This window comes from Haliotis asinina, chromosome 9 (assembly GCF_037392515.1).
Source record: "Haliotis asinina isolate JCU_RB_2024 chromosome 9, JCU_Hal_asi_v2, whole genome shotgun sequence".
Classification (NCBI taxonomy): domain Eukaryota; kingdom Metazoa; phylum Mollusca; class Gastropoda; order Lepetellida; family Haliotidae; genus Haliotis; species Haliotis asinina.
The window spans coordinates 46,115,174-46,130,898 of NC_090288.1; the positions used below are offsets into that span (position 1 = coordinate 46,115,174).

The window sequence follows — 15,725 nt, forward strand, 5'->3', positions numbered from 1 at the left end:
TGTAGGGAGGATCGGGGGTGCTTCTGACATTCATTGCTGGAAAATAAACAAAGCTTTGTGAACACTATTGATTTTAAAGTCTGTTGATAATTGCACATTGAATTCTTCTACAGGACGAAATTCGTGGTTACATCTCTATACAGGTTTCATACAAAGACCATTATTTACGCATAATCCTTGTATGAATGCCTCTGGTAATTACATTCAATTCCCAGTTTGAAAACGGCTCATTTAACGTTCATTTGACGGCGTTCCGAGGTTGACCGAGAAGCTCTCCGCGTTTCGCTGTAGACTTGAAATTAATATACCTCTCGTCAGCCAACAACACACACGCGTTGATCAACCTTTGAACCGTGGCTATCAAGACAGCTATCAAAAGGAAGGGAAACGACCAGTGTTTTGACTGTTAAATAATCACGTGATCTACGAGTTTATAGTCAAGAAGTCCCGCTGCTCTCAAAGCTGGGCGTGTGTCCGAAGTGCGCCGTATAACGAGGGAGTTACCGTTTATAAGTTTCGGACAGTGTTGTTGCCGTGTGTACCTGTGAACCCGAATACTGCGAGGCCGTGCCACACTAACTGTTCATGTGCGTTACAGCTGACTACGAATGCTCTTACACTCCAGATCCTGACCTGAATTCCGACAGAAATGGTGCCGTGATGCAGCCCTCCTAAATTAGCATGCGAACAGTGAAAACGTCACCAGCAGACGACAATGGTGTAAACACGACTGTCAACTGTTTCTGTATGCAACACGTTTGTCTTCTCATTGTCAGTACAGGCAGTCGGAGAGGCAAGTGTCACTGAAAAGCAGACGACACTTCAGTGTCATCCTATCGAGCAGACGACAAGCAGTGTGGGATTTAAGTAAACGGATCGAGCGAGTCTAGATGGTTAATTTTTATTAATGCATTGTCATCCTTGAAACATTATCACTGGACTTTCAGGATAGATTCCCAGTTGAGGTCTCGTCACGCGTTTTGGATCCAGGTTCTCGAACTTTTGCCATTTTGACCTACTCTCATGCTTCCAGCTGCGATTCTGTTTACATTCCTTCTGGAGACGGTCACGGTGAGTGAGCAGTGTTTTTATTAATCCTTTTAACGTAAGCTTGGAATCAATGGCCGATCAATAGAGTTAGTTATTTTGTTGCCTTCTTTAGAAGAGCTGTTACGACGAAGTAATTGAACACTCATGCTGTCAGTGAATGTTCACAGTAATCAGTATTGTCGAGCCCTAATTGACACCATTGTTAAGTATTTCTCCTTATTCTTTAACAATGCTGTGTGATACATTAATATGTTGACCGAGTAAGTAGTGCATAACGAGACATACCTGACAGTTTTGTCCCGTACGTGGTTGGTATACGGATGAGGTGACATGGGTTTGAGTGTCTTTTTCAGAAATAGTGCACGCGTAGCAGTACTGATGATAGACTAAGACTTTGACTCTGAGTACATATATAATATTGATAGCAAGAAATAATTTCATTGAAATTGAAACGGAGCCCCAACGAGAAGGGAGTTTCATGGTCAAAACCTGCGGAAATCTATACTGGCGTGATTTTGGACTTTAACAGTGAAGAAATGGCAAGGCGGTTCGGGACGTACTGTATGAGACAGGCTAGGCAAGGCGGTTCGGGACGTACTGTATGAGACAGGCTCTATGCATGCTCGTGTTTGTGTTGGGTGTACCGGGCTAGACACTGAGCCTGTTTTGTAACCCACTAAGATACCATGACATAGTTTAACATGGACTCTCCAATTAGAAACGGTGTAATGACTCTTACCTAAAGTGTTGATTTATGACCTGAACGCCGAGCGCCGGGCAGGTTAACGGCAGGATAATCTACGTCCTTTGGAATACTGTGTGGGACATCACGCACGCACGCACGTACGCACGCACGCACGTAGAGGGAGTAATGCTCAAAGCGCAGGGGGAAGAGATAGAAAGTGTCAGTCACATACAGTGTGCTGAAAGTGCAAGGGGATGGGGGAGTTAGTCACATATGGAATGCTCAAAGCGCAGGGGAGAGAGAGAAGGGGGGGTAGGGGGAGAGGGTGTAAGAGCATAATCTAAACCCAAACGATTCTGGATCTAGCACTTTATGTGGTTATCATCCAATATGATGACGATACAGTTTAAAAACTGGCTAATGGTACAGACAAAGCCCATACCTCATTGAAAGCGTTGACAAAATCACAGTCATGCCTTATCTCCTATGTCTCCGTAACATCGTAGTAAGCGAAAATGTAAGGATTTGAAATAATCACAGTAACATTGTCTCAGCGACATATATATATGAGGATCTTTGTATGTCATACTGGTACCCAATGATCATCATCATGATGATACCACCTGATACATGTCACCATGTCATCATCAAATTTAACATCGCCATCATGCCCACATAAATTTTGATAATAATGGGATGCAACGACACAGAGTAACTGTTAACAGTGTATTATCTAAAAGAATCAACGTCATGTTCCAAAACGTGAAATCTAAAAAATATGTTATCAAGAATCTGATATTAATGATGATTGTAATTACGTAATTATGTACATGTGTGTGTGTGTGTGAGAGAGAGAGAGAGAGAGTGAGAGGTAGTGTGGTCGGGAGAGAGATAGCAAGAGCGAGACTGCGTGAGAGAGTAAGAGGAAGGGAGGAAGAGTGTGCGGGAGGGAGATAGCAAGAGAGACTGCGTATGCGTGTGTGAGAGTGTGAAAGAGAGAGGGAGTGAGTAAGTGTGTGCGGAAGAGAGATAGCAAGAGAGAGACTTTGTGCATGTGTGTGAGAGAGGTAGAGTGTGGGGGAGAGAGATGTCAAGAGAGACTGTGTGCATGTGTGTGAGAGAGGGAGAGAGAGAGGGAGGGAGATAGCAAGAGAGACTGTGTGTGAGAGAGAGAGAGACAGAGAGAGGGAGAGAGAAGTGAGGAGAGGACCACTTTTAACAAGTTGAGAGTAACAATGCTTTAACATAAAAGACCAGTCCCTCCTGGATTCCGCGATGCCGCGGTTGCAGAAAAAATCGCGGAATTTACCTTGCAACTGCCTTGCAGAAAAACGTCTGGTCCGCGGAAAACGCTTTTGCGTGCAGAATCCGTGCAGAATTTGCCACTTTTCTGCCGCGGAATTTGCTCATTTTAGCAAGTGAGTGAAAACTGACTGTCAGCCTAAACGAAAAGTAGAGCTAATGTCAAAAGTAGGGTTGGTTGCACATAAAAAGGACTGACATATTTATTGTGACAGCATTTTCAAAATAATCATGATTAAAGATACTTTATTAATAAAGCAAGTTTTAGGCATTTTTTCAAATAATATTAGATGAATTTGACACTGCAATTACATTCTCAAAATCGATCATTTTGAAAATTGAAAATATTTCAGATTTCTTTTAAGTATAATATTGTCTGCATGAAACCGGAAGGTGTTACAATTCAAGGTTACATTTGAGAGGAGAGAAATAACTTTCAACGAGTGTTTAATTCTCAAACACAGAAAAAGGTGCGGGTGCTTTGTCACTCAAGGTGTGATGTGTACTGTCGACATAACTTTATATCTGTGTTTGAGAATTAGACTATGAAGGTCTGTATAATGTTTTTGTTGTTTTTTCTAACTGTTTTAGTCGCAGAATATTTTGCAGAATATTGAAAAGTGGGGTGCAGTATTTGCTTAAATTTGCCGCGGAATTCTTAAACAATTGCCGCGGAATCCAGGAGGGACTGGAATACATCAGTCGTAGCTCTAGGGGCCCTGAACTAGTTTCACTAATTGTTGTTGTAACCCGAAACCCTTGCTCATTGTTCCAATCACTGGATTGTATGGTCCAGACTCGATTATGTACAGACCTGCGTCATATATAGCTGCAATGCCGCTTAGTGCGGCGTTAAACAACAAACCAACAAACAGATCTTGCATCAAATCCAGCTCTTATAATATGTACCAAAACTGGTGAACACATTGATTGGGACTTGAATATTCGTGCCTCTCACCATATACACATAAGTAACGAAAATACAATTTACAATACTAGCTGACGTTAAGTAATCCCATCCTGGAATGTTAAGGCTTACACCGCAAGCACGACAGTTGAAAAGCCGGGGTTGCCAGGATCTTGAATGTAAAACGGTCAAGTGTTTAATTCAAACAGGACAAGCCATCACGTGACATGCGTTCTTACTTTGTATCTGCCGATTTGAATGTTATCAAATGTTTACAGTGGTCAGCAATAAATTGTAAGGTTCCGTGTATTACATGTGATAAAATACTTTGATAACAACAGGTTGTTAACAGATGTGTGAGTGAGTGAGTGAGTGAGTGAGTGAGTTTAGTTTTACGCCGCACTCAGCAATATTACAGCTATATGGCGGCGGTCTGTAGATAATCGAGTCTGGACCAGACAATCCAGTGATCAACAACATGAGCATCGATCTGCGCAATTGGGAACCGATGACATGTGTCAACCAAGTCAGCGAGTCTGACCACCCGATCCCGTTAGTCGCCTCTTACGACAAGCTGAGTCGCCTTTTATGGCAAGCATGGGTTGCTGAAGGCCTATTCTACCCCGGGACCTTCAAGGGTCTTAACAGATGTGTCTCACCAAGTCACGTGAAGTGTGTTGCAAATCGTCTCCTAAAAACTAATTTATAACTGACCAATACAGTACAATGCGTAACAAATGTCACTTGAAAGGATGGATGGATATTTAGTTAATTTGATTTAGTGTTACTCCGTTCTGTGAGGGTGTTTGCTTTTGGGGTAGGTTTTTATGTGTGGGCGTATGGCGGGTATACGACGATGCAGTCAAGCAAATGACTACTGTGAAATAGGTCTCTAGATTTTCGTGACCTATTTAACGACTGAAAGTAGGTAACAAGGCGTCCTCAGTATATGCATTGTCCCTCTTTGCCTGATTCTCACACACAGAGCTACACACACCCATACCTCATTACCGCTCTTAAAGAACCACTCCACAAGTGGACACTCGTAGACCAGTCTCAAATCATAGTTTTAATACACTGACGCTCTCCAGTGACACAAGGCGTAGAGCATTTGTTCATGATATTAACCCCTTGTTTCCTTGTTTATAACATTTCGCGACATGCTATGGGTATTGTTGGCATTTCCTCGGAATGCAACATACAGTGTGAGATACCTGTATATTATGTCCATATTGGGTAGAAACTGACTATTCATACCTCATGTAATTTGACTGCTGGTATTTACGGACCCTTGTCCACATCAGTGACGCTCAGAAATGACCTGCCATTAAATGGAAATATGTGCAGTGATATGATGCAGGGATATCATTTATTAAACACACACGTGTTCATAACGAGAAAGATGAGAAACACGTTGTATTAATAGCAATTTTAAATGAAACTAATTCAGGTCATGCGTCAGTACGCGATGAAATGCAAGTCACGTGTGCCATTGTCATGCCAACAAAATGTGTGATAGAAATCGAAATTTGAAATAGACACACAAACGTTCAGTCTATCCTCTACTTCGTAAGAGCCAGGACAAAGGACAAACCTTCTTTCACCTGCGTGAACGCGGAAATCGTCCTCCTTACGACGGAACAACGAGGCTCCTCCTATGAGCTTACGAAATGGTAATGGACACGTTGTATGTGTGCATGTGTGCTTGGGATGAGTATTACGTCAAATTTGTTTCCGCGATTTAAACATGTAGAAAATGATCCTGAACGCAGGTCGTAGCAGCACAGTCGCGAGTTTGTTTCCGATACCCTCCGATGAACCACATGGTCCCTGTAGAAATCTTCCACTACCGACCAATGTATTATCTAATATATTGCTACGCTACATTACACAGATATGTTTTGATGTAATTTACTGAATTATCTTGCTCCTGAAAGAAAACTAATCGTTTTTATGATTTTCCCCCCAAAATAGAGCTGCGTACAAGGTTGTTATCAGTCAAATTAATTATATTAAAGATCGTAAACCAATGAGTATTTACTAAACCACTAGAACTGAAAAGGGAATGGGTTGAGGATGGGAACTGGTTGATGACTGTGTAGTTTATATGTGCTCAGTCTGAACGTTGTGTACTCAACTTAACCAAGGACCGTTCAGCGATGTGTCGTCAACCCAAGGGCGTCGTTACACGTTTTTCTTTATTCTCTAATTTGTTAGACATGGCGCCCAAAACACCCCCAATTATATTGTTCGGCGGGGTAGCCAAGTGGTTGTAGTGCTCGGACGTCACGTCGAGGATCCGGGTTTGATTCCACACATGGGTGTAATGTGTGAAGTCCATTTCTAGTGTGCTCCGTCTCGATACCGCTTGAATAGTACTAAAACGGGTTAAAACAATACTCACTTACTCACCCAACAGGGTATAGACAAGTAGTACACGATAAATAAAACCACTGTACAATCAGGATAGTACGAGAATTTGTGTTATGTCAGTACCCTTGAATCGCGTCCGTCTCATTCCTATGTACTTTCTCAGTAGTGCGGAATTACGTGGGATTGTGTGTGTTGTTTAATGCCACAGCAGTATTCCCGCTATATGGCGGTGATTTTTTAATAATCGATTCTGGACAAGATTCTCCAGTGATCAACAGCATGAACAGCTTTTTGTTTGTTCTAGGGACATCATCAGTGTTTCAGCTATGTGATAGCGATCTGTAATTGATCGACAAGAACTAATTTGACCAAGCATTTCAGTGACTGACATCATGAACATCAGTGTGCCTTCACTGGTGTCTAACGAAAAGCATGAGGTGCAAAGTACAACTCGGTTACATTCTCATTCCGGAATTCCAATGCGTAGGTACTCAAGGACAGAACTGAAACCAGTTATCAAATAGTCGCTGGCAGTTATATAACGGTATCGGTATGAAGGTATGTCATGGTTTAAGTAGGACATTACCGGATCTCTCAGGTATGCATGATCTGACGATCATAATGTAGTTATCACGGGTGACACACGTGTTATTATCGAGTTTCAGGTTGTAGTGCACGCCTATACATAGTTTGTGCGTCTTATCACCTTGGCCTCCACCCACAAAGCGTTCGTAACGTTGCGACCTGTCGTAGCTATTGTTTATCATGGGTTTGCGAATGTCGTAGCACCGAGTTTGGACAGTACTCAGAAATAGATTCCATTACGTGTTTTGAGGACAAATAGCTGTGGAAATCATGAAAACATGTTGAAATTGAGCGCATGCTAATATACATGCTGATATACTGGACAAAAATAGTTAGGGATATTTGTAAATTTTGAAATTATGAATAATGATGTATATTAATTCATTGACATACTGATAAGGATAAGATGTCAGTCATAAAAATACCAATATCCCTAACTTATTTTGTCAAGTATATTTATGTATCCATATGGACTCGTCATGTTTAAATGGTATGCAGTATCAAGCATGAAGATTAGAATTCTAAACTGTCTTCATCAACCCACGCTTGTATTAAGAGGCGACGAACCGTAACCAGTTGTCAGGCTTAGTCACTTGGTCTACACGTCATGGTATCCCAGCTGCAGATATTGATGATCATGCTGTTGATCACTGGACTGCGGCATTTCACAAAAACTGCTTCAAGCATCTCATGAAATATATCCACTGACATTTGAGTGCCAATTATGTGCAGGCTTCAGCCATGTGTGCATATTTCAAAACAATACAGGTGAGTTTCGTGATGGTAAGGATGGATGGTTCTAAACCGTTTTCCAGGCAGGTAGATCGACGTCTATATCTACTGCACATAGCGGAAGGTCGTTTTTCTTTCATGAATGAGAATTTATGAATTTCGATGCTGATATTTAAGCAAAGCAGTATTTCTTACTTGAATATACAAGCACCGTAAGAACTAAGATGGGTTTTAGAAGATATTTAGATATTTAGATGTTAGATATTTGCAGATTAAATTAAACACAAAATACATAACGTGTAATTTAAAAGGACGAAAAAAGTATTGGTGGGCAGGGATGGTTTCGTTCCCTTCTTAAAAGTTAAGAACTAAGACAATATGCAACATATTTTAACTGTTCGTTCTTTACATTTTTTCCTTCAAATGTTTGAATGTGGAATGCATAAGAAAACATTTATGGAAGTCAGCTTCTTTATTGTGAGATGCTTGCTCCGTCATCATTTATTTCTTCATCTTATTTCCACGTCCGCTACAGGTGTATTTAAATATTGATGGTGCATGACACGCCACCAATAGGGAACAAAAGCATGAGTTTATAAGATCTACGTTAAGACGCAACCCTACCAGGTTGATCTGTAGCCTGCGTTGAGCCCAATGCATACTAAGTCGTATACTGTGTATTGCGATGACAGTCGATAATTGAGTTTTCGTTTGTGAGACGCTTCATCTTCTTGGTTGTCAAGGTCGTGTGTGTCTCTGCAAGGTTTCAAATTCAGTATATTCCTTACTTGCAGACTCTTTCTGTTGAACGACATTGTTTATGGCCAGATGAGAGTTCCAGTATGGCGTTGTACTTGAATATTTTGGAATGTCGCAATATTTACTTTGCTCGCGGTGTGGAATTGATTCTTTTCCCAGAAAGAACTCAAAACGCTTATGTAATGGAATTGGTATCGTTACCTCCGGTAATAGGAAATCAAATACGTCACGACGTTCATCGACAACGAACGACATCCAGTGTTGTGTTAACAATTTATCAATTCGCGGCTGAAGATTCTTCATGTTGTCTTGTCAGTCCGTTGAAAAAAATATCGAATAAACCTTGATTTTTTTATTTCCATTCTTTATAGCAAACAACATGTGAAACATACCCTGGTCGATATAGTGCTGTAAGCTATGTTTTTTCTGTTTTTCAGTTATTAAGATATAATCATAAGAACATTGATTCGGACTAAGATCACATGGTAGTGTATTTCCATCACGTGTAAATGATTGATTACAGTTAACATTGTACAGTTAATGACATATAATGCCGCACAGTTGAAACCGTAGGTCTGGGTTGCCTCCCTTGGGCACAGTGGAAAGCTAGACTGCGTTCGAATCCCATTTCGCCTTTGGTTTATTCTAGTTTTGTGAGAACCGTACACGTGTTTTTGTTTGTGACTCCTGAACATATATGTTGATGGAGTGAGTAGTTATGGATTAACGCCGCCTTTTGCAATATTCCAGCAATATCACGGCGGGTGACGCCAGAAATGGGCTTCACATATTGTACCCATGTGAAAAATCAAACCCGTCTCTTCAGCGTGACGACGAACACGTTAACCTCAAGGCCACCCCACAGCCCCAACTGATGAAGGAACCGCAAATCCAATGATATCAAACGAATAAGACAGTGCTAATATTACCACTAAAAAAATAATTATTCATGTGAAGAATAAGTGGTGGCGTCGACGGAAGAAAATATGATTAGATTCTGAACACACACCGCTATGTTGAGCGACTGTCGATCAGGACGATGACATATAAATATGTAGGTCAATTAATCATAATGCCACCATTAAAGTAGAGGAAGTAATCATGACCTAATTAGCCACGTGACGACCTAATTAGGAACGACTTACGGCGCCTCGACCTAGTCGGTAATACGTAACGCGTTATGAAATACACCACACATCCAACCATCCTTGCCGGATTTACTTTGATGAATGCGGCGGTGTCCTGAGTCATGTGAATTACAACCTAATTAATCATTCCCTTTTCTGTGTACTGGGATGGAGATTTAATTAATGATGATGCGTTTTTGATTTTTTCAGTCGACATTAATATGCTATGACCACTTGCAGTTAGTTTCAGGTTGTCTTGTGACAGCAGACGGAAGTCGCGGATGGACTGGTTCCACTAAAAGAACAATGAAATGAACACGTGATCATTGCGTAATACCGTTGTGTAGGAAGTATCTTATCGGACGAACGTCACTCCCCACTGATGGTAAATTCATGGAAAATTAACTAAATCATTGCTGTTATTTATCTATTTAAAGATTTACCATGCTGAAGCTGATTCGTATGGTTGTTTGGAGTAGGACATTCTTTTGAATATTTACAGAAACTGGATTTGAATTGTGATTTTGTCCTTATTGCAACCTTCGAATTGCTCTCTGGCCCTCTGGACCGAGACTGCGAAATGCAGCATAGGAGAAGTAAAACTCCTATAGAGGCAATGCCTGATACCAGTTTTATTGGTACCAGAACCTTGTCCCTAGCAGAACCGATTCTTGAAACTGAAGATCACGGTGCGAATTTGTCTTCAGCAGCCCAAGCCGCTGGTCCTAGGTCGCTGACACGGTTGATTCAAGTCATCGATACATGTAATGTTGATTACTGGATTGTCTGGTCCAGACTGTGATTACTTACAGACCGCAGTCACAGCTTAAATATTGCTGAATACGGCGTTAAAAACAAACGAACAAACAAAAACCCCAAACATAAAACAAAACAAACAGAAAAAAAACAAACTTGGAATTGGCTGCAAACTTGAAATTTTTGGTGATAAGTGAAAATGTGAACATAGTTTAAGCTGTAATTGAGTGTATAACAGGGTTAATGACGGAAGGGAATCTTGTCAATAAAGGTTCCAATGCTTTAATTTAGTCTTATTGATCCACTGATTTCAAAGAGTTGCTACCGTGGCAAGGATCCAGGGATTTAATGAGATCATTACGTTGCATGGATCCAAGGGTTTCATGAGTTTATTACGCTGGTAGGATCCACGGGTACGAGTTAATTGTTTCGTATTGAACCACGGGTTTAATGAGTTGACTGATTCGGATTGATTCACGGATTTAATTAGTTAATTGATTCGTATCGATCCACGGGTTTAATGAGTTAATTGATTAGTACTGATCCACGGATTTAATGAGTTTATTTATTCTTATCGACCAAAAGGTTTAATAAGTTAATAGGGTCGCAGTGATCCATGTGCTTAAAGAGGTAATTTAGACGCATTGATCTATGAGGTTAATGCGTTAAGGGAGTCGTGTTGGTTACAAGGTAATGTTAATGAAGCCACTTTGAGGGTTAATGACTTAAGGGGGTCATGTCAGATACCGAGTGAATGCGTTAACTGAGAAATATTTATAACAGGTTTACTGAGTGATGGACCTCGCCTTAATCACAGGATTAATGAATTATGCTGATTAGAAAACAAATTACAGTAAAGACGGGTAGCAAAGAATCCTCGAGCATTTTCAAGTTTGGTCGTGTTGCGACGCAGCGGCCAGATCGTATAAATATTACACAAACCGCATCTCGCTCATTAGACGCGACACGAATCTCACTCTATTATTCATGTGACCCTTCTGTTCAATTATTCATGTGACCCTTCTATGGTCTCTGATGAAGTCAGTCTAGTGTCAGCCTCACCTTGTGCGAGACAGTTCCAGCTCGTTTGGCAGTGCGGCATATGTGAAACAACAACTGCCTTGTAGTTTGTGAGCTTTGTGCATCGATCCTGAATTTACCTCTAAAACCATAGCAGTATGTTGAAGATTTCACATTTTCCTCAAACCGTTGTATGGTGTAAGCGCTGAATCAATAATCATTGTATGTGGTGCTTTCGTTGTATTCGACGGGGAACGGTCGTGTCGCTTGTGAAGTAGTAGGAATTGCAGAAACTTAAAGGGCAAATAGAATTTATTGCATTTTTGCAGGTATAGTGGCGATAGCCTAGTTATTAGAGTTTTCTTTCGTGAATGGCAAACCCCGTGTTTTTAACATGGTTAGGTACAGCGTGTCAAGCACATGGTAGTGATGGTTTGCACGCGGTGATATTGTTGGTATTTGAGTAGAACAAAGCATACTCGCTCATTTTGTACGGATGATGAAGTGACTTCGCTATACAGCCCCCTTGGCACTGCATGATTCTCCATTTCTTTACCAAAACCGGCATAAAAATCTTACCCGTTTGGTACCGATGATGTTTAGGTGACTTAGAGTTGTTTCCACTTAGTACAACCTGGTGTAGATCGATTCTCATGATGCTAATCACTGGATTGTCTGGTCCAGGCTCTTTTATTTACATACCTCATTCATATTGCTGGAATAGTGCTTGATTGTGGCGTTAAACAACCAACCGACGATTGCAACATGGTTCTTCGGTTGTTTACCAAAAATGGCGCAAAACCATACACTCCCAGTTTGTACCGAAGTTGAGGTGACTAACATGGAGTTGCGTCCCCTTACTACAACCTGGCTCTTCCAGTATCTACCAACCGAGTTTGTGTGTGACTCTTGACAATATTGATTTCCGTTCAGATCACTCATGAATAAACAGGGAAGAATGTATACAACCCGTATTAACAATACCCGGTGATTGTGTGCAGATCGTTCTTTTGGGGACCGTACACTTCAAACTTATCGGGTGTGGTAAAAAAGTCTGAATCGGTGCCGGGAGAATTGTAACAGTTATCAACTGGGAAGAAAGGGTGGGAAATCTAAACACACAATAATGTTACAGAATTTGCTTCTTCTTTAGACCTTCCCACAGTCATATTTCACGAATGATATCTCTTATGTAAAATGCAAAACTACTTCGTGCGAGTATATCTATCATGTATTTTTATATTTTAAAATGAATTTATTTAAAACACGACTTTTTCAGGAGTGACATTTTAGTATTATATGTTACATTTTCATCAGTTACGTTGCTAAGTGCGTAGCCTACATAATACCATATAAGGTACTTCAAGGACAAGCCTTCGGCAAATTACAGAAAAGAACAAGGCCGAATGTTTATATTTATAATTAATGATATGATCACTGGTTCGGTGGGATGGGCTTGGTCCACAACCTGCGTGGAAATACTTCAATGATGTTTATCGTGGTCGCGGTCACTGTGTCCTAGGTATGTAAACACTAAACCACAGGTCGAGATTGACACCATAGCTCTCGTTGAGTGATTGATGAATAGTGCACATACTGCTATCAGTAGGTAAGTAACCAATGTCACTTAGGGCTGGTCATATATGGAGAACAGGTTGTCTGTATTTTACTCACGACCTGAACATTGAAAGTGCTCCGAAACTTCAAAACTGCCCGATTTAGTCGGGTGTTGTTCTGTTGGGTTCTACGCCGATTGGAACAGCATTCCGGTTGTCAGTTTAATTTGGGAGGGGAACCCGAAGTAGCGAAACGTGTACCATTTTGCTAAACCCACGAGAGTTATGAGTGAGTGAATGAGTTTACTGACACCGCATTTATCAACAATCCAGCAATGTTAGGGCAGACATAAGAAATGGGCTTCACAATTTGTAACCATGTGGGGATTCGAACCCGCGTCTTCGGGCGAACGCTTTAACCACTAGGCTACTCCACCGCGGTCACGATCGTCCGTTACATGCGGTATGGAGTTATATTTCGCATGAAGGAAGAATTTTGACAAGTATGTTAGGCAACAGCTTTGGTTAAATTGCTTTCAGTAATTCAAACACCCACGTTCTCTTGTGTCCAATATTTATAATTGTTATTTGCGTCCATGCTTAATTTGTATGTTAACACGACGCAGTATTTTGCTCCCCCCACACTCGTAATGCTACGTTAATTTAATCACTTAACCTAACTAACATTGCCTTTATGCTTCACCAAGCGCAAAGCAAATAGAAATGATGAAAATTGACGAAACTAATCAGAACTGTAATAGTGCACGGACAAGAGTCAAATTCAACTTGGGATTTCAAAACATAAAACATTAACAACTGAATTTTTCAAGGCGAGGGTTATTTAGATCATTGAAAGTCTTCATTGAGTAATTTAGTTTGCAGTCAAGCCAAGAACCGTTCTGAGACAAATACAACTCATGAAATGGCCATTTGTTCGTTCAGTGATTGGGGAGGTGGGTTAGCATAATGGTTAAAGCGGCTGCTCGTCACGCCGAAGACTTGGGTTCGATTCCCCACATTTGTACCATGTAGCAAGTCCATTCCTGGTGCCCCTTGCCGTGATATTGCTTAAACCATATTCTCTCACTCACTCGCGTAGTTGTTATGCCCATGCCCCTAATATTGACCAAAGAGACCCAAGCACTTGCCTTCATTACAAGCAGGGTAAATGGTCATCTTATATTTGCATAGCGCATTGCATATTCTGACGGCAACAGTGTTCAACGTCTCTGTTGTCATCGACGTTGGTATTGCCACAGTCGATGTTGCATCGATTACTGTTGTGAAATGAATTTTCTGTGTTTTAGACGGGTCTTTTTTATTTCCTTAGCTAAAACTTTAGCCATGGTATTACCGAACACAGCATAGAAAATAGCGCCATTTGTACATCGATACTTTTCGTTGCAAATATTTACTTTCTCTGTAAATTCTCACAGCCGTCGCAAAGCAGTCGTTGCTGCGTTAATTGTCGCAATGGTATGAATGTCGCACCTGCGCCGCGACTGGAAGTTATGGCAAAACATGGCAAACAAAGATCCGACGCGCCATCTATATTCCAGTACAGCTCGAATACTTGCGAACAATGCTTGCGACAAGTAAATGTGGATGTCGTGATGAAAGCGACGTGGATGTGTTATAAATATACCAATATGACCTAGTCAGCTGGTAAGGATTACTAGGGGATGAGGTCGTTCTGGTGGAAATCTGGATGCAGTTGCATATATGTGTGTTCCTCTACCGACGCTGGTATTCGCACAAAATGACTGGAATGATTAATCAGTTACCACGAATTGTATGTCGGCAGTCCTTCTCGTTTGCAAAGTGGTCGGATAGACTGTGGTTTATATGTTTGTTTTTTAACACCGGTCGTAGTGTTTTTCTAGCTATGTGGTAAATATGGTAAATAGTCGAGTATTGATCCAGGCAATCAACACCATGAGCATCGATCTTCGCAACTTGGAAACGTTGACATGTGTCAACTAGGGCTGCAACGAATACACCGTGGTGAATATGATACGTACCACGAATACCTGATATGGGTACTGAATACAAAAAGTTATTCACGTGTGCAATATTATAGCACAATGTGGAACGTCCATGTCAACAGTGTTAAGTTGACCCAACAATAAGCCTTTATGTCTTGCCACCCACATTTGTAACTATGTAATAGTTATAGTCGACAGTACCATGTGGCCTTGGCAAACTCACATGACTTGCGTAACTGCAAGGCCATTCTTGCGTATCTCACTTTGGAAAACGACACAAGGGTTCAAATAAAACACACTTCCTGAAAGAAATCGTAAGTATTCGGATCTGTGGCCACGAATAACGACACTTTGACTGTAAACCAAGTCAGTGAGCCTAACCACCAGATAACTTTAGTCGCCTCTTACGACAAGTACCGGCTGCCGAAGACCAATTGTAACCAACTGGTTTGTTTTGTGGCGCGTTTTGTACCGTTGGTCCGCTCGTGTGGGGCGACTGAATGAATCTGGTGGTTAGGATCGGTGGCTTGGTCGACAGCGTGTCGTGCTACCCTCACGGCTCGTATTACGCATTAGATTGTATGATCCAGACTGGCATTTCCACACGCCATTACCCAAACGGGCTACTGTCCCCACACACGCATGCACATACGTGCACACACCGACACACATAGAAGGACTCACCCTTAGTATCAGCAGGTGTATTATGAACAATTTATATACTAATAATACTTTAAATACTGAAAGGTATGAGCACCGTTTTGGTCTATCATTTCTAGTCACTAAATGTGAGTAATATACAAAGTTCTCCGCCAATATTCCAAGAATACCACGACGGGCAACACCAGAAGTAGTCTTCACACATTGCACCCATGTAGGCAATCGGAC

The 15,725-nt window shown here is 41.2% G+C and overlaps 1 protein-coding gene across 2 annotated transcripts in view; it reads left to right on the forward strand.

Moving 5' to 3' along the window:
* Positions 1-301: 301 nt before the first annotated feature.
* The window catches only part of LOC137296708 (uncharacterized), a 30,176-nt gene continuing 14,752 nt past the window's right edge, over positions 302-15,725 (forward strand). Inside the window, exon 1 of one of the 2 annotated variants that reach the window (XM_067828536.1) lies at positions 302-1,071. In XM_067828536.1, coding sequence (XP_067684637.1) covers positions 1,024-1,071 — 48 coding nt within the window. In that variant the 5' untranslated portion in view covers positions 302-1,023. Of the gene's footprint in view, positions 1,072-5,478; positions 5,618-15,725 lie in introns of those variants that run through there. The other variant, XM_067828538.1, reaches the window with a different exon arrangement.